The following is a 25297-nucleotide window of genomic DNA, read 5'->3' as shown; positions in this document are numbered from 1 at the left end:
CATGCCACCACGCCTGGCTAATTTTTGTATTTTTAGTAGAGACAGGGTTTCACCATGTTGGCTAGGCTGATTTTGAACTCCTGACCTCAAGTGATCCACTACCCTCGGTCTCCCAAAGTGTTGGGATTACAGGCGTGAGCCACTGTGCCTGGCCCTTTTTACACTTTTGTAACCAGGGTTGGCAACTTAAATGAGCACCAGATAGGTAGCATGAATGAAAGAAGGGATCTAAGTATAAGTGCATGTGATTACATTCTTTAAGTGGCAGGGACTGTGATACCTTGAGAGTATATGTCTCATCCAAATGTGGCAATCTAGTCAATGTTAGTGGATTGCTGTCCTGTAAGAATACAGGCCTAATGTGGCCAGTCAACCAGTTTTTCTAGAAGAAACCAGCACTATGGATTTTCATCTCATAATTTTTAAGTAGTTCAAATTTATAAAACTCTGTGTAGCCATTCAAAACATGATTGTGAAGCAGGTATGATTTGTGGACCTCCAGTTTGCAACTTCAGCTACTAAGTAAGTTTATTTTAGTGGTGTTTTAGGTGGGAAGGAGGGCAAATGTGTGTACCTAATCTGCCATATTAGACTGGAAGTCTCATGGTTTCAGTTCTTATATACTGATCTTTAATTCAACTGTAAATTATTTTGATGTAAGGTGGGAGATAGGATCTAATTTTTTTCCCCAAATAGTCATTCATCTAAATATTAGTTGAATAATTTCCCCCACAGATTTGAAATGCCACCTGATTTAAACAGGGTGGTTTGCTTTTTTTTTTTTTTAATTTTTAATTTTGGTGGGTACATAGTAGGTGTATATATTTATGAAGTACATGAGACATTTTGATACAGGCATGCAATGTGTAATAATCATATTAGGGTAAATGAGGTATCCATCACCTGAAGCATTTATCCTTTGTGTTACAAATAATCCAATTATACTCTTAGTTATTTTGAAATGTACAATTACATTATTTTTTACTATATTCACCCTGTTGTGCTAGCAAATACTAAGTCTTATTTATCCTTTCTAACTACTTTTTTGTTCCCATTAACAACTCCACTCTCTCCCCTCCCTAGACTACCTTGCCCAGCCTCTGAAAACCACCCTTCTACTCTCTCTCTCCATGAGTTCACCTGTTTTAATTTTTAGCTCTCACAAATGAGTGAGAACATGCAAAGTTTGTCTTTCTGTGCCTGGCTTATTTTACTTAACATAATGACCTCCAGTTCCATTTATGTTGTTGAAAATGACAGGATCTCATTCTTTTTATGACTAAATAGTACTTCATTGTGTATGTGCCACATTCTCTTCATTCATTCATCTGTTGATGGACACTTAGGTTGCTTCCAAATCTTGGCTATCGTGAATAATGCTGCAATAAACATGAGAGTGCAGATATCTCCTCGATATACTGATTTTCTTTCTTTTGGATATACACCTAGCAGTGGGATTGCTGGATCATATGGTAATTCAATTTTTAGTTTTTTGAGGAATTTCCAAATTGTTCTCGATAGTGGTTGTACTAATCTACATTCCCACCAACGGTGTATGAGGGTTCCCTTTTCTCCACATCCTCGCCAGCATTTGTTATTGCTTGTGTTTTGGATAAAAGCCTTTTTTTTTTTTTTTTTTTTGAGACAAATTCTCACTCTGTTGCCCAGGCTGGAGTGCAGTGGCATGATCTCAGCTCGCTGCAACTTCTGCCTCCTGGGTTCAAGTGATTCTCCTGCCTCAGCCTCCTGAGTAGCTGGGATTACAGGTGTGCACCACCACACCTGGCTGATTTTTGTATTTTTGGTAGGGATTGGGTTTCACCAAGTTGGCCAGGCTGGTCTCGAACTACTGACCTCAGGTGATCTGCCCCCCTCGGCCTCCCAAAGTGCTGGGATTACAAGTGTGGGCCACCGTGCCCAGCCAATAAAAGCCATTTTAATTGGGATGAAATTATATCTCATTGTAGTTTGGATTTGCATTTCTCTGATGATCAGTGATGTTGAGCACCTTTTCATATGTCTGTTTGCCATTTGTATATCTTTTGAGAAATGTCTGTTTAAATTTTTGGCCCATTTTTAAATCGGATTTTTAAGGGAGTGATCTGCTTTTTAAGAAATAGAAACCCGCTAAAAGAAAGATCATGCAGGAGATATAATTCCCCTCATTGGAACTGAAAAGTTTTTAGGCAGCTTCTCTGTTTTCTTTGGGGCCTCTGGTGTGACATCTGCATTTCTCAGCAAAGTTTTCTCATTATTTTTTGTAGATTGGTTTTTCTAGATACTTAAACTCTTTCATATGACCTTACCATGACATCTCAAAGTGGAAGCCTAAAATCTACCAAATGATGTGGCCTATTTTCTGTAATTAATCAACTCAGTCTAAATGCCCCAAATACAAGTTCTTGGGAAAGTGAAACTAATTGATCTTGCTATGCCTGAGAGTGTCTTTGGACATGTGTTATTAATGTGGATATTAGGTTCAGCCTTTCAGCAGGGGATATAGATTATTTCAGAGTAAGTAGGTGGACACATGTCCATAGAGGTGCCTAATACAGCATCTTTATCATATATTTGAAATTCTTACATCTATAGAAATATATACCCTACTTGCCCATCTTTCCCCCCCCTCCCCCCTTTTTAGAGATGAGGTCTTGCCATGTTGCCCAGGCTGGTCTCGAACTCCCAAGCACAAGTGATATGCCTGCCTTGGCCTCCCAAAGTGCTGGGATTACAGGTGTGAGACATCACACCTGTCCCCATCTTATTTTTCCAAAAAGTTTTGGTTATTCTCACTTATTTATTTTCAAGATTAAATTTAGATTACCAAAAAAAAAATCTTGCTGGTATTTTGATTGGAATTCAGACAAAAATTAGAACAAAAAAGATTAAGAAAAGTAGTTTACTAGTCTACAAAAATTGTGAACCCAGTTTTCATGAGCTGCAACCTGCAGAACCCATTTTTACCTATGAGCACACAATTTTTACAGTGTACTTTTGCTTTTTCCTTTCTAACTTGAATTTACGAAGAGAATTTCTCACACATACAATGCACCTGCAATAACCATTGGTTTTCTAGAATCTCTGATAATACTTTAAATGTATTCTGTCCACTAGCCACATGTATTTATGTTTTTTGATTAATTAAAATTAAAATTCAGTTAGTTGTACTAATTACATTTCAAGTGCCCATGCGGCTACTGCCAAATATATTGAATAGTGCAGATATCAAATACGCTGTCATCACAGAAAATCCTGTTGGGTAGTGCTGCTTTAGAGACTTGTATGTAATAATAACTATTTAATTTTTAAAGCCCATAGAAGCACAAATCTCTATGTCATATGTTTTGTTTATAGCATTTTGGTTAATATGTGGAAAATGACATGATAGGATAGCATTGTTTTCTCATTTTAAAAGGTTCATTGAAGAAAGTTTGAAAAATACCATAAAGGAGAAAGTAAAAATTACCTGCAATCTCAAGGGATAGGGTTTTTTTTTAAAGCCTTTTTGAAATACAATCTATAACCAAGTGTACATATCATAAATTACAATTGGATGAATTTTCACCGACTAAATAATACATATATGTCTTTTTACCACAGTTTCTCTATTCCCAGGTTCTTTTTGATTCATGTCTTGATTGTTTGGATTTAATAATCATGTAGTTTTATTGAAGATGGGCACAAGAGTATATTTCTTATATCAGGAGGCATATGAAGCCAGTTAGTCTCAATACCATTGATGCTGAATTTCACCACTTGGTTAGAGTGTCACTGCCAGGTCTCTTCATTGTAAAGGTACATTTTCCTTTTGTAATTAATGAATAATCTGTGGGGTGATATTTTGAGACTTTGTCAATATTCTGTTCCCTAATAACTTTTCACTGAAAGATTTCAGCATCCATTTATGTAACTTGCCTGAATCAGTTAGTACAGGAAAGTTGCAAAATGGTGATTTTTAAAATTCTATCATTTTATTTACAATTCTTAGCTGGCATTCTTATTTAAAGAAGATATTTTCCGCCTACCCGCCCACTTCCCCATTTTGCTCGTTTGAGTCTTCTTTTCCCCTTTTTATTTTTTATAAACACCCTGGGTTTTTCTCATGAAGTTGATTGGTGTGACTCATCACTGCTTTGAGACTCATTGCTATAATCACATCTATGTAAAGTTCTATTATACCAGGATAATTTTTGCTTTATAGCAGGTCAGTCATCTTTATGATATGCTTGTTCTTAAACTGATAATTCTTATTGATTTACTCTATTGAAACACAGACTTTTCAGAAACTGGAGCAACTGTGTTAAGGAATTCCCATTTACACTAGGCAAGAAAGTAAACAGTAAGTGGAGAGTAGGGTAACAAACACTTATGGTATCAAAAAACAACCGTGAAAAGGATCTGTCTTAATGTGCTAGCCCACTGCAGTTTAACATATTGCTTACAACCTTCACAATAGAATTTGAGTGACTTCAGTTACACATTCCAGGAGACTGGCGGTCTGTTACAATCAGAGTCTGAACTTTAGAGCAGGCTAATTTACAGCGATGGGATGAAGAAAGTTGTGGATTTGTATTACACACTCTCACCTGACACTGTATCTGATCCCCTACCTGCTGATTGACATCTTGAATGAGCTCTTTGAAGCAAGTTTCAGCTTAATTAAAACGTTTGCTTGGTTAGCAGTGATCTGTGAAAGCCTGTGATAAATATTGAATCAGGTTCACCTGCTGGTTGCTGTGAGTGGATAAACAGCTGCTTTGTGCAGTCTAATCATGAAACGGTGGCAGTAGGGTACTACTACTGTTTGAATTTTTTAAAAAAGAATAGTTGAAAAGGTATAGTTATGTTACTTTTGCTATCTTACTAGAGTGTGTGCTAATGTGAGATTTTGCACAACGGATATTCAGTACCTGTTTAGATGGCTTGGACAACAGCAAATGGTTGATAAAGATTAACAAACCCTTTTTTATGTCTCAAAGTTTGTAGTATAATTCTATGTTCATTGGCCTTTTACCACTAGCTCTTCATATGCATGACTTTTTGAAATAAAGGGCAGTGTTTTGCTTTTTTGCTTAAGTGGTAGATGAAAACAATCCTGTTAAAGCTTCACTTTAAAGATTTAAGGTTATGAATTTCAACTTCTCCACAAATTTATTGTGTATTTTGTGGGAATTTGAATTCTTCTGAATTTCCTTTTTTATCTGTAAAATGAAGTTAGAAATATACATTAGTGAACTGAGTATTTTAGCCTTGTGTTAATATTAGGTAATTAACAAACATTAAAATAGAAATGAGTTCAGAAGCAGTGGAGGAAACTTTATGAAATTCTCTTGGCTGTTGTTTATTCCTTTACAGAATAACTATGTCTGGCTAATTTGGTTATAAAGAAAATGTTGTTTCCATTTGATTTTCGTTAAAAAACCAGATATAAATTCTGGAATAAAGCCCTAACCCAAATCAGTCACAATCTGCTTTGAGCACTTGATTAAAGTTAGGGGTTCACTTTCTAAAAATGCACACAAAATTGTGTCTGTAGTTTCTGGGTGATCTGTAATAGCCCATGGACCCTAATTTGAGAACCCATTTCCTAATAAATTAGGTTGAAAACTTTTGAGGAGGAGGTGTTAAGATGAAAGCTATTCTGCCGGGTATGAAACAACTGAGGAGAGACCGGAACAGAGTATATTTACTGTGGTTTTTTTTTTTTTTCCCAGCACTTCTAGCATTTTTCAGGTATGTTTTTCATGACAATTGTTAGCTTTTAAGATTATCTTCCATAGTCTTGATTTCTCACTCTCTACCTGAAGTTTTATATTTTTATTTCTATCATCAACTTATTTAGAATTTTATGGGGAAAATACAATTTTGTTTAAGCCATACTCAGCCTGTTCAACTGCTTGTTCATGTTTATCGATGTCGATGCATACAACTGTCATTCATATATTTTCATTATAATATTATTCCATTGATTGCAAAAAGCCCACAATTTACTTATCCATTCCTTCTGTTGATACATGTAGCTTGTTTTTCTCACTATTAAAACAATGCTGCAATTAATATTCCTCTTGTATCTGTCTTAATGTGCAAGAGTTTTTCTAGCATGTATACCTAACAGTGTCATGCTGGGTCAAAGGGTATATGTATCTTTGATTTCACTAGATCACCAATTTGCTCTCAAGTAGTTGTGCCAATTTATACTTCGATCAGCAGTGAATAAGAGTTTCTTCATATCCTCTCCAGTACCCAATCTGGTGGATAGGAAATGGAATCTAATTATGGTTTTAATTTGCATTTTCCTAATTACTAGTGAAGCTGTACATTAGATGGCACATCTTTTCAGATATTTATTAGCTTTTCAGCTTTTCTCTTCTGTGATTTGCCTGTTCTTGGTTTTCTGTAGGGTTTGTCTTTTAAAAATAGATTTATTGGAATTCTTTATATGTTGTAGATACTGATCCTCACTTGACTGTAAGCACTGCAAGTATCTTCTGTCAGCCTGTGCCCCCTTTTTACCTATTTTTCTTTCCTTCTTTAAGGAATATGTATCTTTAAATAGAAGTTTAACATGTTAATGAAGCTGTGTTTTCACTCATTTGTGTTTTTGGTTTATTGTTTTAGGAAATCCTTCTCTACATTTCGATCATAAAAGATATCTTCCTGTGGAAGAAGAGATCATATAGCCTTTGAAGCTTGAAATGTTTACTGTCTGGCTCTTTTGCTGACTCTTGCTCTAAAGAGTCTATTAATTGAAAGTTTTTGTTTTTTATTTTTCCCTTGGGGGACATAATATGGATCTTGTTATAACATATTTGATTTAAATGTCAACTAATAAGTTAAAACAATTTTTATGAAGATCATACTTAGGAATATTTTGTAATTGCATTCATAAAATAATAGAACTAACTTTAAACAATTCCTTGGTTTATGAGTGAAAATGGTGTGACAAACTCCAAGAACTACACTTTGTAGAACAGTTTAAGAATGAAGCTCTCTTTGTCAGTAAGATGAGGTGATCCTTGTCATTGTCTTCTCCGTGGCTTGATATATAGGGATTCCAATGTCTCTTGAGTCAATGAATGAATGAAATGGGATATTAGATGAAAAATGTTTAGCACAAGGACAGCCTTAAAAATGGCAGTATTATTACTAATGAAAATATTGGGATATATGTTTGTCACGACTAAAATACTAGCATAAGATGGTTTTTCTTTTTGGCCTTGAAAAATAGTAATTGTCCTGTACTTTTTCCTTTAAAAGCTAATCTGGATTTTGAAGTATCTTTTTGATATGTGCAGCACTTCAAATTAGGACATCATTTAAGCATCTGTCAGATTTAATTGTAATACATGGGTACAGTATTTGGTTCAGGGACATTTAGTCATAATTCATCAGTTTAAAAAAAGCTAAGTTACAGTTATGTGCAAAACACCACTCTCGATGAATGAGCTATATAAAGAAATGTAAGACATAGTTTCTGTCTTCAAGGAATTTGCAGTGTGGTTGGAAAGACAATACATGCACATGTGGAAAGTTATGGAAGAACACAAGTTTTTGTATTTTTTTTACTGTTTCATTGACCTAGTTTTCCTTTTATTTCACTCAAACAGGTTTCTCTTCATTCTCTTTTTCTCTCTACTTCTTTATTTACTTAGTTTTCGTACTCCTGCCTGCTTTTGAAATTCAATTTGTAGTCTCCTTTGAGAATCTCTCCTGATTTACAGTTAGCAAAGGAACTTCTTTGGCAATGAAATTAGTTCCTATTTCTTTATCATTTTCCATTTCTAAAAATATTTAATTGCTATGCTCATTTTTCAGGTATTTAGGCATAGTATTTTTTTTGTGTGAGTGGTAGGGAAAGTTTGGAGAAAGTTATAAATCTTTAGAAGTTGACATTGTGGTATGTTACCGTTTGAACTTATAATTATAGCTTGTGAAAGGAACAGTGGCAAGGACTCAGCAATTCATCTTTCTTTCAAGATCAAATCTTCGAACTCTTCATCTTTGAAAGAATGTAGACATGTCTCTATATAATACAACAAGAGAGGGAATATAATTTATTAAACACAAGAAAAATTTTCTGAAAATCCTTGGTTGCTGATGTTCTAAGAACAGTTTTGATAATTGTAGATTTGAAATGTATTTTTAAACAATTGGCTACTGCACATGGAAATATTATAGCTGTCACATCCACATGTATCTCCTGTTTTTTTTTGGATAGTATATTTTTGCAGTTACTTGGGTTGGGTTTTCTTGCCTTTTCTTGAAGTAAAAGGACTCTGAACAGTTTCTAGCTTGGAGAAGAAGCCATTTCTTAAAGAGTTTGGTTCTGGCACTGTGTAGCCACTTACAGGTCTTAGAGTTTACAGATTTTGGAAAGCCCCATGTCTTATGTATTGATTTTCAGATATATCATTGGATGAGAGTGAATATTATAAAATTTATTCTCTAGTTTCCTGGAGAAAAGGAAATCGCTGTCAATTTAAACAGCAAAGGGAAAATAAAAAAGTCTTTTTGAAAGATAAACATGATCATTTGTTAGCAGGAAAAATACTCAATAAGAGATACGAAATTATTTAATTTTATTCATCTAATTGTTTTAAGACCCCTGGGTCAAAGGGTTTCAGAGAGAGGCCATAAAGTATTAGCCTGGTAATTTGATTGGGGGATATTCTGACCTCCTGACACTGCTGGCATCAGGATCCTTCCTCTAGTTTTCTTAGAGCATTGAAAGTTGCTGATTTTGGTACAGGTAATTATCTTTTGTTATAAAATAAGTGACTTTTTGAAGCCTTTGTTATATTACTACAATCAGTTTTTCTGTCTTCAAATATGATTGTACCAAATCTTTTATTATTTATTTATTTTTTGAGATGGAATCTTGCTCTGTCACCCAGGCTGGAGTGCAGTGGCGTGGTCTTGGCTCACTGTAACCTCCGTCTCCCTGGTTCAAGTGATTCACCTGCCTCAGCCTCCCGAGTATCTGGGACTAGAGGCACATGCCACCATGCCTGGCTAATTTTTGTTTTTTCAGTAGAGACAGGGTTTCACCATGTTGGCCAGGCTAGTCTTGAACTCCTGACCCAAAGCAATCCACGTGCCTCGGCCTCCCAGAGTGCTGGGATTACAGATGTGAGCCACCATGCCCGGCCTGTACCGAATCTTTTAAATGGAAACTTTAATAGAAGATTGCATCTGAAGAAATAATTCCTGTTTAATAATGCAAAGGGAAAAGAATTAACTTTTAATTTCCACCTTATACCTTACTTGCCTAAGTACCTATTGAAAACCATCTTCTTGGCCGGGCATGGTGGCTCACACCTGTAATCCCAGCACTTCGGGAGGCCGATGCAGGCGGATCACCTGATATCGGGAGTTCGAGACCAGCTTGACCAACATGGAGAAACCCCATCTCTAATAAAAACACAAAATTAGCCAGGCGTGGTGGTGGACGCCTGTAATCACAGCTACTTGGGAGGCTGAGGCAGGAGACTCGCTGGAACCTGGGAGACGGAGTTGTGGTAAGCCGAGATCATGCCATTGCACTCCAGCCTGGGCAAAAAGAGTGAAAGTCTGTCTCAAAAAAAGCAAAACAAAAAGAAAAACAAAAAAAGAAAACCATCTTCTTGAGGAGTCTACTTAAGTTCATAGATGTTATAATTTGTTCATGTTACTTTACAACTTAAAAAAACAAACAAAAACATTTAATATAAAGTTAGCTGTGGTTTATAATATTCTGAATTATGGAGTGAAAAAACAGATTTAAAGTCCTAACTAAAGTCACTCTAGTGAGAAAAGTTTTCTGAGACTAGTTCTTGATCTTTTGCTTTTGTTAGTACCACTACTAGTGTAACATTTAAAGATAAGTAGAACATTAAATTATTTGTGCCAAATTCACCCCTTTTAAAAATTAAAAACTTTGAAAACAAAGTATCTAGTTGTAAAACTGTATAATAGCATCCCTTTCTATTTGAAAAAAAGATATGAAAGATATGTATATATGAAGGTCAGTAAGTTATACACTAAATTGTTCGTGATGGGATAGTTGATTTTTAAAAAATATTTCTGTATTATTGTTTGAATTTTTTTGACCAAGAGAAAAGGTGAAATTAAAGGGAGTAGATGGTAAAGCTTTAAGTGGAATTGATGTTGAAAAGTGTAACATCAAAAAGTAAGTTTTCCCAGCCTTGAGAAAAAGCTACTTTATTGGATTACTTTTATGCTTAGATAGAATGTATCTATATAGTACATAAGAGTGCATTGGGCCATAGCATTCTAGTATTCACATGAATTTAACTGTATCATAAGGAAGAGAAATAGTATAATTGAGCGAAAAAATTGATGGTATGAAAAAGTAAATTAATTCTAATTGAGTTAACTTAATTCTTTTTGTATGTTAATTGATTAATGTGATCATTGCAAAAGCCAAAAAAGAATTCAGTCAGAAATATCATGATATAATTTGCATTCCATTTTCTCTGTGACCATAAATTGTTGGATATTGCAACATATGTAACATAAACCACATGTCAGCTGTTTCCTGCCTCACTGTTGACAAGAGCCCCATTCATAACTCTTCTTTTTATCCTTTTAGTGAATAAGTAATTATTCAATATAGAAGGCAGGATATTTGGAACTGGCTATTTAATGTGGCAGCACTCTGTAATGAAATCTGCTGTTACTGGCAACCTGAGAGGAGAATGTAACAATTCCAGCATGGCTGTAACTTTATCTGCTTTGACTGACTGTTTATTTGGCACATCAGTGAACCTTTTATCCCAGTGAGTGACAGCTCCAGAAGGGTCACATTTACATCCATTCTATCATGTATTGTAATATTTAATGGCGGACAAGGTTGAGTGAGACTGGGAGTAATTTGAACTTGCTTTTCCACTGAGTTGAGGCTAAAAGACAGCTTCATCCCCAGTATTGTGGTGTAACATGCTATGACTTAGCATTTGTTTATGAAGGCTAATCTTACTGATTACAATAATAAAAAAAAACAGTCAAGTAGAGTGTTTGTTCTACTAAATTAAAACTCTTTAGCACACAGTCTTTTAAGTTACAATGCTATTTACCTTTTTTCCCTCCCCATCAATGACCACTTCTATAAATTAACCATTTTACACTATTTCTCTAAAATGAGACTTTGTTCTGTGTCATTTGGTGTAATAATTGAGACTTAGAAGGAAGTAGTTATTAAGAACCTGTGAGTTCTAATATATAGCATTAAACTTCTTTTTTTTTTAGTATTTGAGAATTGGAAACAGAAGAGAAAAATCAGGTAAATTAAGTAGACTGTATTCCTGATGTTCCATATGGTTTGTTTAAAGAGACATTTATATAACTATTTCAGTTATGAAACTGAGTTACAAGTGAAATTGTCCAGGAAAAACTATCCTGGATGATAATTTTACTGATTGGTTTACACTCCATGACAGGTAACTGAATTTCAGATATACTTGTTCCACACAAGCAACCTGCTTTCATTATTAAATATTAATATTTTGCATTTATTTTCGTACCTTTGCTAAAGAAGAATTTTCTCTTTTTGAAGTTGTTAAGTGATCCTTTAGATTCAACTTGATAATTCTATTCTTTTGTAAACTATATTTAAAAGTGCTTCAAAAGCATTGGTATATTAAGGAATATTTGAATGAACTATGCTGTGAACAAAACTATTAACTCTAAACTATAATATCACAAGTTCGTATGAAGCCTAAGAAAAAATTAAAATTGTTCCTACTTTGTTTTATCATTTTTATAATTTATGAAAGAGGAGAGTTAAAATGTACTCAAAACATTTGGAATTGGAGAGTTAGAGTGGTATGTTGGAAAGAATGCAAATTTGGAAATATCATTTATAACTTTTAAAAGAAAGAATGAGGACCAATTTTAAATTGTAGTTTTTTCTTTAATGGCAAGTTTTAGATACTATAATTTCTTGTAATTTCTCTTTATTTGACCATTGTGATTCATTACTTACAGGTTCTGATTCCATGTGAGGTTTGATAACGTTTTTTATGGTAGTTTAGATATTAGTTATCGTTTCTTTCCTTTCTTACAGCCCCCTGGCCACTGTTCTAGGTGCTGTTGTTCTACTAAACAAGGAAACAGTCAAGAGTCATCGAATACCATTAAGAAGGATCATACAGGGAAATCCAAGATACCCAAAATATATTTTGGGACACGCACACACAAGCAGATTGCTCAGATTACTAGAGAGCTCCGGAGGACGGCATATTCAGGGGTCCCAATGACTATTCTTTCCAGCAGGGATCATACTTGTGTCCATCCTGAGGTAGTCGGTAACTTCAACAGAAATGAGAAGTGCATGGAATTGCTAGATGGGAAAAACGTGAGTAAAGTTATTTTGTGTTAGAGAAAAAATAAGGCTGAAAATATTTAAATTACTCAGTATGTGTTTTATATGTACATTTTAGTGATAATCAACTTCGGAAAATCAAATTAACTGCTAGTATTGATATCTTTTAAAAAACAATTTTCCTGTAATAAAATCTTTAGTCAAGTTTTAAAGTATGGGATTTGGTCTTAAAGCTTGGGATATTTAATTCCTTGAAATTAATTTCTGTTGTAGTCAGACATCTTAGTTTCTTCTTTTAAATCCTGCTACCAAAAATAGTCAAACTTGGATGATATCATATGAGGAGACAGAAGTGTTTAAATGGTTTAGTCTAATTAGATCTAATTAATATACTTTATATACTTAAAAACTTCAAAAGCAGATAGTTTATTTAGGCTGTCTGGGCAAAGTTTGAATTTTCTTAATTGAATGAGAAATATAATGATTATCCCACCTCATAATTCTGATAAATACAAACCCCTCTTTTAAAAGTTATACTAAATTATTAACTTTCGAAAGATGTCATTGGTGGTTTTGAAATTTTCCAAGGAAATTAGAATAATATGAATTTGGCCTTGGTGGAAATAGAGAAGTCTTTCTTACTAAAGACTTATATGACTTTCAAATAAGTTTTTTTGGCAGTATTAGTTTGGGAGCCTATGTTCTGGTGTGATAATTAGTTTACTCTAAAATTGAAGTTGCAAGTATGAAATTATACCCCCAAATCAGTGAACCATAAATTGATTACTATGAAGTGACCAATGATATTTTAATATATTTTTAGAGTTGTTTTGTTTTTCACTAGTATCTTATTAGAGTTGGTTCTACACAAAAAACTGTGAGCTATAGCCCCCAGAGTTTCATTTCATTGATATATCACCCCCTACCATATAATGTGAATTATTTTGTTTTATGCTTTTCTTCCTTAATACTCTCTTTTATTAGATGGAAATTTATTTAAACTTTATTTAGGGATGGTCAAAAGAGACTTTAACAGATATTCAAACGAGATTATAAAGTATAAGTAGTAAGGTGTTCCAATGGCAAAACTTGAGTGACTTGTTCAGAGCCAGGAGAGAATACAGAATTACTGAATCAAAGTCATTGTTGAAATCCTACAGTCATATTTATTTCCAAAGAGTTATTTATAACTAACTGAGGAATTGTGAAATTCCTTTACTCTGTATATTAAAAAACTTCTCTTCAAGGAGAGATGAAAGTATTAAGTGTCAGGTGTTCAAAAATAATAAAATAAAGCTCTTTATGGTAAAACTCCATGAATTTCATGCATAAGTAGACTGCTTTCCATAGTGACTAAGTGATCTGCTGAATTCCTCAAATGCTTGAAATTTATTTTTTGGCTATATAGCCTATGCAAGAAGACTTGCTGGCATTGTCACCATATTTTTATCTTTTTTTGTTTTACTTGTTATTGGGGAAATTAATTATGTATTTGTAAAAAATACATTGGCTGGGCCTGATGGTTCATGCCTGTAATCCCAGCACTTTGGGAGGCAGAGGCGGGCACTTGAGGTCAGGAGTTCGAGACTGGCCTGGCCAACATGGCAAAACACATCTCTACTAAAAATACAAAAAATTAGCTGGGCATGGTGGTGCACGCTTGTAATCCCAGCTACTTGGGAGGCTGAGGCATGAGAATCGCTTGAACCCAGGAGGCAGAGGTTGCAGTGAGTCAAGATCGCGCCACTGCACTGCAGCCTGGGCAACAGAGCAAGGCTCTTGTCTCAAAAACAACCAACCAGCCAAAAACATACGTTGGTAAAATACATTGGTAAAAGCAATGATAAAGTGTAAGATTGTGTATTGAAGGCAGACAGTTTCATTTTGTGTAACCTAGAATCCTACAGTGCTGGTTATGTTTTTATTGATCTTTACTCAAATAAGTTTGAATCATGTAAAAATAAAAAGGAATTCAGTAGACTTCAATGTTCCGAATTTTTCATTGGCCTTTAGTTTGTCTTAAAGTGAACAGGTATTTTATTTTTTAATATTAGTAATATGAATAATTGAAGATATCTGCTTGTGGTTTGTCTTGACCTAATTCTGCCTCAGAATGCTTACCTCACGGGCATACATGAACATCCTCTTTCTTGTTCTCAAGCCCTGTTAGTAATTTGGTATTGTAATGAAGGGCAATTACAAAGTCACCATAGGTGTCTGTGTTTACTATGACTGAATTACCAAAGCGAAATGATAAATAGATAACTGACAGTTTGAATGGAAGTGTTTAAAGTGTGATAACACTTCAATTGACAGACTTCCTCAGGGTTGTGTTACACTGCTAAAATGGATGAGCTTTTCTGGTTTTGCTGTCAGCCTGCAGAGGGGTGTCATTCTAACTGCCCTTAAAGTGTAAACTTTCTGATTTTTTGGCTTGATCCAAGGCACATGTGTTTTTGTTCATTGTTTCTTTTACTAAAGTGCCCTTATACTGGAAAAGTATGCACTTATCTGTTAAAAGTTAATTTTTGTTTCAGTTAAGAAAAAATAATTTTAACTAGAGTCAGGAATGACAATTCTGAAATATTATTTTAGATATATATCTTTTTTTGGTTAAAATGAGACTTAATAGCTCATAGTCATAGATTCTAAAGGCACTTTAGTGATCATTTTGTATAAAGGTAAGCTTTCAGAATTGTATGGAAGAAGCTTGGAATGAAGAAATGGTGAATGTCCTATTATTAAACTCAGTCTGTATCAAACTGAGAGTATGAAAGATGATTGACACGTTTTTACCTGAATCACAGAATTTTAGAGCTGGAAGGAATTTTAGAGATGATATAGTCAGTGAGTCAGAAGGAATCTTACAAGCCTTCTGGTTCAAATATTCTTTTGATGCTTAGTCACATGAGAAAAATGGGCCCTGGAGTTTGCTCAGTCAGACAAGTAATTAGCAAGGAGGGACCAGAACCCAAATTTTCTGATTCCTCATCCATTGCTATTTTGGTTACACTAGAAACAAAATCCAAAGATGGCATTGAGGTAGGGAGAAGTTGACACAGTATGAAGAATAAGAACAGTAGAGGTTAGAGAAAGTGAGTGAAAATAATGTAGAAAATGGCCTAAATAAATATAGTTAGATGAGTCCTTTCCTCCTAATTTTTATTTTTAATACTTTGGAGGACTAACAGGTATCATCCTTTAACATGGCTGAATACAAAGCTTTAGGAGAACTGGTCCTCAGCTATTCATGTCTTGTCCTTTGATTTGCTGACATTCTTTTATAGGTTATGAATCTCTTATGGTTTACTTTGTTTCTAGCAATATCTAGATACATTTGTGTATGTATTGATGTATGTATGTTTTGAAAACACGGATTCTCCTTTTGGATAATTCATAGATAAAAATACATGTAAAGATTATATATATGCATATATATGTGTGTGTATATATATACAATTTAATTTATTATACAGACGTATACAAATACAATTTAATTTTATACACACACACACACACACACACACACACACACACACACACACAGAAAGAGAGAGACATTTCATCCTGCCTTGGCTTCTCAAAGTGTTAGGATTATAAGCATGAGCCAGTGCGCTCAGCCTGTAATGAAATCTTTTATTTCCAGTAATACAATGGCAAAGGACATTAGTAGATAACCTAAAAGAAGAAATTCAAATTATTGCTGAACCTTGTTAGACTAATTATTTTTATATTTTATAATTTTAATAATTATTAGACAAAAATATTTTGAATATATATATATATGGGGAAATTATTATGTATTTGTAAAAAATACATTGGCCGGGCATGATGCTCATGCCTGTAATGCCAGCACTCTGGGAGGCTGAGGTGGGCACTTGGGGTCAGGAGTTCAAGACTGGCCTGGCCAACATGGCAAAACCTGTCTCTACTAAAAATACAAAAAATTAGCTGGGCATGGTGATGCATGCTTGTAATCCCAGCTACTTGGGAGGCTGAGGCATGAGAAGTGCTTGAACCCATATGTATATATGTATGTGTATATACACACACATATATACACACACACACACACACATATGTATATAGCTACCTCAAAGTCTTTTATCCCTGATATAATTTATATATTTTATGTATGGTTGTTTTTTGTTAAGGATAGCAAACTAGGAAAAATAAATATTTTTATTTCAAAATCGTTTTAAAATAAATAGTAGAATTAATTAAAATAAAAGTGGCCCATTATTCTACCACTTAGTTCCAATGACAATTGAAAAAGAGAAGTAGTACATGTATGTGGTTAGAAAATGAAAAGAGAGGCTTTTTCTAGATCCTCCATCTCCTTAACCCTTTAAGGTAACTACTGTAAGATTTTATATATCTATTCTACCAGAATGTTTAAAAAATGTATTTGCTATAATGTATGTGCATATATTCTTTAAAAAAGCAATTTACATGAATTTAATCATTCTATACACGTTATTCAACATGTTTTTCTCACTTAACATAGAGAGCCTAATCAACACATAGACAAATCTAAATCATTTTTAAGGGCTAAAGTTTTTGTATTAATTTACCATAATTTATTTAACATGTCCCTTATGGGTAGACATTTGGTTTATTTTCAATTTTTTGGCTATTTAACAGTACAGGGTACATCTATTCACATTAATGGTAAAATTTTAAATTTTGGTAGTTTTTTGACAAATTGCCTATGTACTTCTACTACTAGAATTTTATACTTCTACTAAAAATATATATACTTTTCTAATTTTATACATTTTTAATAGTATATGAGACACTCTTGTTAGGGCTGGGTTTTATCAAACATTTTATTTTTTTATTAATGCACGTAATGAGTATTTTTTTTTGAGACAGGATCTCACTCTGTTGCCCAGGCTGGAGTGCGGTGGCATGGTCACTGCTCACTGCGGTTTAATTTTTTTTGTTTTTTTGTAGAGATTGAGTCTCCCTATGCTGCCCAGCTGGTCTTGAACTCCTAGGCTCATGCAGTCCTCCGGCCTTGGCCTCTCAAAATGTTGGGATTATAGGCATGAGCCACTGTGCCCAGCCTGTAATGAAATTTTTTTATTTCCAGTGATAGAATGGGGTGGAGTGCAGTGGCTCATGCCTGTAATCCCCAGCACTTTGGGAGGCCGAGGCAGGCGGATCGCTTGAGTTCAGGAGTTCAAGACCAGCCTGAGCAACATGACAAAACCCTGTCTCTACAAAAAAGGAGCCATATGTGGTGATGCACTTGTGGTTCCAGCTACTTGGTGGCTGAGGCACAAGAATTGCTTGAACCTGGGAGGCGGAGGTTGCAGTGAACCAAGATTGGATCGTGCCACTGCACTCCAGGTGACAGAGTGAGACTCCCATCTCTGAAAAAAAAAAAAAAAAGGTAATAGAATGGCAAAGGGCATTAGTAGATAACATAAAAGAAGAAACACAAATTACTATTGAACCTTGTTAGACTATTCATACAACACTATGTTAAACTTTGCTAGAAACTATAAAAAATACAAATCAAAACAAGATTCTATTTTTTACTTTTAAGATAGAGATAACAAAAGATAACACCAGTGTTGATAAGGGTGTGGGAAAAGGGTAATGCAAAGCAATATATACTTTCTGGAGGATAATTTCACTATATGTTTTCAAGAAACTTAAAAATACTCTGTAGCGTCTGATCCCATAATGCCATTTCTAAAAATATAGACTAAGAAAATATTTAGAAACCAGCATAAGAATGCTCACTGCAGCCTTATGTATAAAGCAGAAATTGGTAACAGTCTATAAGCCCAGTAATAAGAAAACTGGTTCATCAGCTATGGCACATTAATTCAATGTACATATATGAGCAGCAACGAAAAGATGCTTAGTGATGTCAAGATTTTCCTTGTATGATTTTTAATACGCTAGACAGAAGAAAACAAAGGGAATATGTTTTATAAAAATTTTTGTTTATTGTGGCTGAATTGTTAATAATCCTCAATGCCTGGGGAACATTTGCTTTGTTCTTGTTTTTATTACTATTTAGAGATAGGGCTTTGTTTTGTCACCCAGGCCGGAGTGCAGTGGCTTGATCATGGCTCACTGCATCCTCGAACTCCTGGGCTGAAGTGATCCTCCTGCCTCAGCTTCCTGAGTAGCTAGGACCATTGATGTATGCCACCAATCCTAGCAAATTTTTTATTTTTTGTAGAGACAGGGTTTTGCTACATTGCCCAGGCTGGTATCAAACTCCTCACCTAAAACAGTCCTTTTGCCTAAGCCTCCCAAAGTGCTCACACCTGTCATCGTGCCTTGCTTGTTCTTGTTATTTTAATATTGGGTCACATTGTAGAGATATCCTTATATACACATGTATAGAAGAAATATGAAATGAAATACACCAAAATGTTTCTAGTGCATTCTTTGTGTAATAGAATTATGGATAATTTAGGCTTTTTTGGGTACTCCTGAATATTTTGTAGTGAATACTCTTACTTTCTTTTTTTCCCCTTAGGACATTCCAACCTACCTACTTACCTTCCTTCCTTCTTATTTATATTTGAATAAGAAATACTATCACATGGCTCAAAGTTGAAAAGGTACAAAAGGGTCTACAGAGAAAAATCTCTCACTCCTGTGCCCAGTCACTTAATTCTCATCCTTGGAAGCAACCAGTGATACCATTGTTTTGTGAATCCTTTCAGAAGTATTTCATGCCTAACATCAGTTTAATCAGAAAAAAAAAGGCATAACAAACATATTTAAAAGAAATTTTTTGCAAGTTAATTTAGGGTATTTGGAGCTCTTCCGATTTGGACTTCTATCTAAGTCTGAGTCAACCAGACTTCGTTGTGGTTGTAGCTATGGTATTGTCTCAAAAAAGACAAAAAATTAGCCAGGTGTGGTGGCGTAGCCAGTAAAATCTTAGCCTTGTGGCTTTAATGATGTTCCTCAAATTCTGATATAAGCTTATTTTATTCCTTCTATTCTAATATTGGTTCACATTTCAGTTATGCATATTTGTTTCTAGGGAAAATCCTGCTATTTTTATCATGGAGTTCATAAAATTAGTGATCAGCACACATTACAGACTTTCCAAGGGATGTGCAAAGCCTGGGATATAGAAGAACTTGTCAGCCTGGGGAAGAAACTAAAGTCCTGTCCATATTACACAGCCCGAGAACTAATACAAGATGCTGACATCATATTTTGTCCCTACAACTATCTTCTAGATGCACAAATAAGGGAAAGTGTGAGTATATGTGTAAAAATGAGAACCTTCTTCCTACTCATGGAGATATAAATGTTGAATGTAAAAGTTTTTGATGTTTTAATTTTTTTTGCTTTAATTTATGTAAATAAATTTGTGTAAACATATTAGAGTACTGAAAACATATCCTAACATGGGTTAAAATCAACCCACTCATTTTAATTTCCAAAATAACAAGCAGTTTTAAGGAACATAGTGACTGAAGTGGGATTACAGTAGGATTTCTCTTTGCATTTATGAATATTCAAAAAGAATTATTTAAAAACATTTCTCTGAAAAAACTATGTTTTGAAGAACTTATGTGGGGGAATAAAATTATGCCTTGTGAGCTTTGAGAAGTGAACTTCAGATAATGGCATTTGTGTTTGTTTGCCTGGTTCTTTTTAGAGACATGCAGTTGTTAACAGCATAAGACAAAAAGTGAATAACTTGGCATAGTCAATTGTTATTCCTGTCTTCAGATCTGACTGCACAATTCATCTCAGCTTTCTATTTCTTTAAGATCCAAATTAATAGGCATTATGTTTACTACCCCTTCTATCCTACCTCTTATTTGGTTATCTCTTAACTAGATCTCTTCCTTCTGAGACACTGTGCATATCAATGCCAGGTCAGTTTTCCAAATATTGCTTTTATTACATCCTTTTATCTGCTTAAAAATCTATTGCTTCCTTTGCTCATGAGATAAAGTTCATATTTCTTAAGCTTACACTCAAGATGCTCAATAGTCTGACCTGGATCTGCCCAATTTGAATCCTTCAAAAATTACCTCATACTCCCTTGAGGATACCTTGTTCTTTACTCTATCTTTGCTTTTGATGACACCTCTTTGGAATGCCCTGTCCACTCTTTGTCTGTCCAAATCCAAATCCTACTTATCTTTTAAACCCCAATATATTTCCTACTCTTCCATGGTTTTTTCTCAACTTTTCAGCTGTCTGTGTATTCTTACTTCCTCAAAATAACTCATTGACAATTGCTTTGTGACAGTTCCTTGTATTAGTCACTACTCTTTCTATTGCAAGTGACACAAACCTACCCTAAAAAATGCTTAAGAAAAAATACTTGATTCTCTTTATTGTGATGGCTTTATTCTCAGGCAAGTTCTCACTCTTGCTTATGGAACAAAGATAACCATAAGCAGCTAGCTCACCTGGAGAAAAGAGCATGGCCACATATTAGTCCCTCCAAATTACTCTGGTTGGCCTACCGTGGATCACATGTCTGTTCCTGAACCTGAACCAGTCACTGTGACCACAGAAGGATGGAATACTCTATTTAACTGACAATCCTGGGCCTTACCCCCATTGTGAAAGTGGTGATGTCCTTTGATTCACAGGTTAATAGTCCTGCCAGCATCACATGGGAGTTGGAGAAGAACAATTCTCCAACTCCCATGTTGGAGAAGGATTGCAGGACAGATTAAAACAAAACATATATATTATGTTAGTATTTTAAGAGTCATTTTAATCTTGTATTGTTATTTTACTTTTAAAGGTCTTATGCTTTTAATCTTATATTGTTATTTTACTTTTAAAGGTCTTATAATTAGTTTGTAAAATTATGTTGGAAACACTTTCATAGTGGGATTTTATACCTTTCTGTGTAGCCTGTGGTACCTTGATCCAGACTCACTGACATATTTTTGTTGCTGTCGATAGGTTTGCAAAGTATTTTAAGAGTAAAAAAATGGCAAACACAATAATGTAGAGCTGATATTTGGTTGGCCATAGTGCTTCAGAAGTTTTATTTAAGACCTAGAATCTGTTGCTTATGTAATTGCATTTGCAATATTGGCCTATAGTGTGAATTTTAAAATGAAATATCTTGCCTGCTGTTGTTAAATCTATTTTGCCAAATGTTTTACAAGAAAATTCTTTTATCTTATAGATGGATTTAAATCTGAAAGAACAGGTTGTCATTTTAGATGAAGCTCATAACATCGAGGACTGTGCTCGGGAATCAGCAAGTTACAGTGTAACAGAAGTTCAGCTTCGGTTTGCTCGGGATGAACTAGATAGTATGGTCAACAATAATATAAGGAAGAAAGATCATGAACCCCTACGAGCTGTGTGCTGTAGCCTCATTAAGTAAGAAGATTTGTCTATTAGTGTATTTGTGCTGCCTTTATATGAAAAATATGTTTGATTATGCCAGAGTATTTAAAGTTAGTAAACTTTGGTTAACTAGGCTTCTTGGGAAATGAATTGTTCCTTGCCAGTTAAGCTTTAAAAACAAGGCTAGTCCAACCTTTTGTCTTGTTTACAAGAATATAATGAACATAAGTGATTTTTAAAAATGAATAATTGTGAATCTTATTCCTAATTTGGCAGGATAACGTTTAATAGCCCTGAAGGATGTGTCTAGGATATTGAACCAGAAACTAAACGTGCTTTTAATTAATATATTTTAAAATTCTGGATTGTGGCTTTAATTTATTGCTTTATTCTCCAATTTAAATAGGATTCTAGTTTCATGGGTTTTAATTAATCAAGATTTCAGTACTCTAAAATAATATATTTACTACTAGCTTTATGACAATTTACACTAATTTTTCTTTTATTAGACATTAAGTTGTTGATCTAGAATCTTGTTACCATAGAAAAAAACTTCCCAACTCTGAATCCCATTTCATTTATTGTAGCATTTTTCTGTTTCCTTCACATTTACACTTTAAAAAAATTTGAATGTTACACAGTCACATGGTTTGAAGACAAAATGTATACAAATTTGTATAGTAAAAACCTCCTTCCAGTTCCATCCCTGATCTGTTTAATGTCTGTGTTCTCCTAAACAAGTTTATCATTCAATGCATATTACTCATTTATGAACCAATATTAGATATATTTTCTTGTCCCTCAGTATTTTCCAAATGATGGCATAGTATACATACATTTTTCTGCAACTTGCTTTTTTCAATTCCCAGTGTATTTTGGAGACCTTTCCATGTTAAGACCTAGAAAGCTTTCTCAGCTTAAAAAAAAAATAGATATCTAGAATTCCATTAGATAGATATGCAATAGTTTATTTAACCAGCCTCTGATTAATAGAGGAGGTTGTTTCTAGTTTTTTGCTCTTAAACTGCTGTAATGAATAACTTTGAACATACATAATTTCATTTGTATGCAAATATATCTATAGGAAACTTTTTAGAAGTGGAATTGTTGGGTGAAAGCATAGACATATTTGTAATTTCAATAGATATTGCTAACATTTACACAATAGGTGGATGACAGGGGGGCTAATGTATGCTTCTACCAGCAATGTATAAGAGTATGGAAATTGTTTTCTTCTAGCCTGCTAGGTGAAAAGTGGTATCCCAATGTAGTTTTAATATTCATTTTCCTTAATATGCGTGAAATTAAGCATCTTTAAAGGCCATTTATATTTCCTTTTGTGTCAACTGCCTGTTGACATCTCTGTCCTTTTTTTGTTCTTATTGTGGTTCTTTTTCTTAATGATTTATAGAACCCCATTCATATATTAGGGAATTAAAATCTTTGCCTGCAATAAGAGTTGTAAATACTTTCCACCCCATTTTGCCATTTGTGTCTTTTCTGGTGGTGTTTTGCTATGCAGATTTTTGTGGTTTTTATTTTACAGCATAACTTGTTGAAAGAGTTGTCTGTAGTTGCTAATTCTATTTTCTCACTTGACATTCTTCCCTCATCGATCTTAGCAGTGTTGCTCTCTGGACAATTCTACGCAAATTGTTTTGATCAAGATCACTAGTGATCTCTATATTGCCAAATACAGAGGTTATTGTTTCTTTTCTCTCAGCCAGTCAGTGGTGTTGGGTAGTTGATGACTACCTCTTTGAAAAGCATTTTTGTCTTAGCTTCTGTGACATCTCTGATTTTCCTCCTTCTCACAGTCCATTTTTTTTATCATTTCTTTTGATAATTCTTATTCTTTTTGATATCTAAATGTTGGAGTGCCTCAGGACTTACTTGGTACTGGGACCTAGTTTCTTCTGTAGTTCTGTTTTCCCTAAATAGTTTGTAGTATCATAGCTTAGAATATAATCTGCAGTACTGGTGAGGCCTGAACCTATGTCTCTAGCTTCAGCCTCTCCCTAGAATGCCATTCTTATATCCAACTATCTACTTTATAGCTCTTTTTGTATATCAAATAGACATTTCAACTTTACATCTAAAACAGAATTGCTTTTCTTCCCGTGTTCTGTTTTCTCCCCAGTCTTCCTCATCTAAGCAAACAGTATGTACCAGTTCCTCAAGTAAAAAAGTTAAATACTATCCTTAATAATATCCTTACTGCCTCACCTCATCCAATTAATGAGTAAGTCTTATAGATGCCACCTGCACAGTATATCCCCAATTCCTCAATATCATTGATTGTTCATATCTATCATCCTACAGTCTTCTCTCAACAAGGATATTATAACAACCTCCTAACAGGTCTCTACTTTCACTCATCTTTCTCCAGTAATCAATTCTAGCTTGGTAGCTAGAATCATTTTTTAAACATGTAAAATAGATAGTCTGTCTTTTATTTAAAACTCTGTATTTAAAACCTTCCCACCAAAACAGCACGGTACTGGCATAAAAACAGAAACACAGATCAATGGAACAGAGTAGAGAACTCAGAAACAAATCCACACACCTACAGTGAACTCATTTTTGACACAGGTGCCACGAACATGCACTGAGGGAAAGACAGTCTCTTCAATAAATGGTGCCGGGAAAACTGGATATCCATATACAGGAGAATAAAACAAGACCCCTATCTTTCACCATTAACAAAAATCAAATCAAAATAGATTAAAGACTTAAATCTACAACCTCAAACTATGAAACTACTACCAGAAAACATTGGAAAAACTCTCCAGGACATCGGTCTGGGGAACAACTTCTTGAGCAATACCCCACAAGCACAGGTAACCAAAGCAAAAATGGACAGATGGGATCACATCAAGTTAAAAAGCTGCTGCATAGCAAAGGAAACAATCAACAAAGTGAAGAGGCAACCCACAGAATGGGAGAAAATATTTGCAAACTACCCATCTGACAAGGGATTAATAACCAGAATATATAAGGAGCTCAAACAACTCTGTAGGAAAAAATCTAATAATCTAATTAAAAATGGACAAAAGATTTGAATAGACATTTCTCTAAAGAAGACATACAAATGGCAATCAGACATATGAAAAGTGCTCAACATCATTGATCAGCATTTCTCTGCTGATCAAAACTACAATGAGATATCACCTCACCCCAGTTAAAATGACTTTTATGCAAAAGACAGGCAATAACAAATGCTGGCAAGGATGTGGAGAAAAGACAACCCTCGTATACTGTTGGTGGGAATGTAAATTAGGACAACCACTATGAAGAACAATTTGGAAGTTCCTCAAAAAACTTAAAATAGAGCTACCAAATGATCCAGCAATCCCACTGCTAGATATATACCCAAAATAAAGGAAATCAGTATATCAAAGGTATATCTATACTCCCATGTTTGCTGCAGCACTATTCACAATAGTCAAGATTTGAAAGCAGCCTAAATGTCCATCAACAGATGAATGGATAAAGAAAATGTGGTACATATACACAATGGAGTACCATTCAGCCATAACACAGAAGGAGATCCTGTCATTTGCAACAACATGGATAAAATTGGAAGTCACTATGTTAAGTGAAATAAGCCAGGCACAAAAAGACAAATATCACATATTCTCACTTATTTGTGGGATC

General features: G+C 34.4%; 1 protein-coding gene across 8 annotated transcripts in view; it reads left to right on the top strand.

Moving 5' to 3' along the window:
• Positions 1-25297, top strand: part of BRIP1 (BRCA1 interacting helicase 1) — a 187980-nt gene that overhangs the window by 44548 nt on the left and 118135 nt on the right. For all 8 annotated transcript variants that reach the window (XM_003814472.6, XM_014342182.4, XM_055101590.2 and 5 more), the window contains exons 7-9: positions 12065-12355; positions 19344-19565; positions 21474-21673. In XM_003814472.6, the coding sequence (XP_003814520.4) occupies positions 12065-12355; positions 19344-19565; positions 21474-21673 (713 nt within the window). The remainder of the gene's footprint in view (positions 1-12064; positions 12356-19343; positions 19566-21473; positions 21674-25297) is intronic.

This window comes from Pan paniscus, chromosome 19, assembly GCF_029289425.2.
Source record: "Pan paniscus chromosome 19, NHGRI_mPanPan1-v2.0_pri, whole genome shotgun sequence".
NCBI lineage: Eukaryota > Metazoa > Chordata > Mammalia > Primates > Hominidae > Pan > Pan paniscus.
The sequence above is the reverse complement of the archived record's forward strand: the minus strand, read 5'-3'. Positions and strand labels throughout refer to the sequence as shown.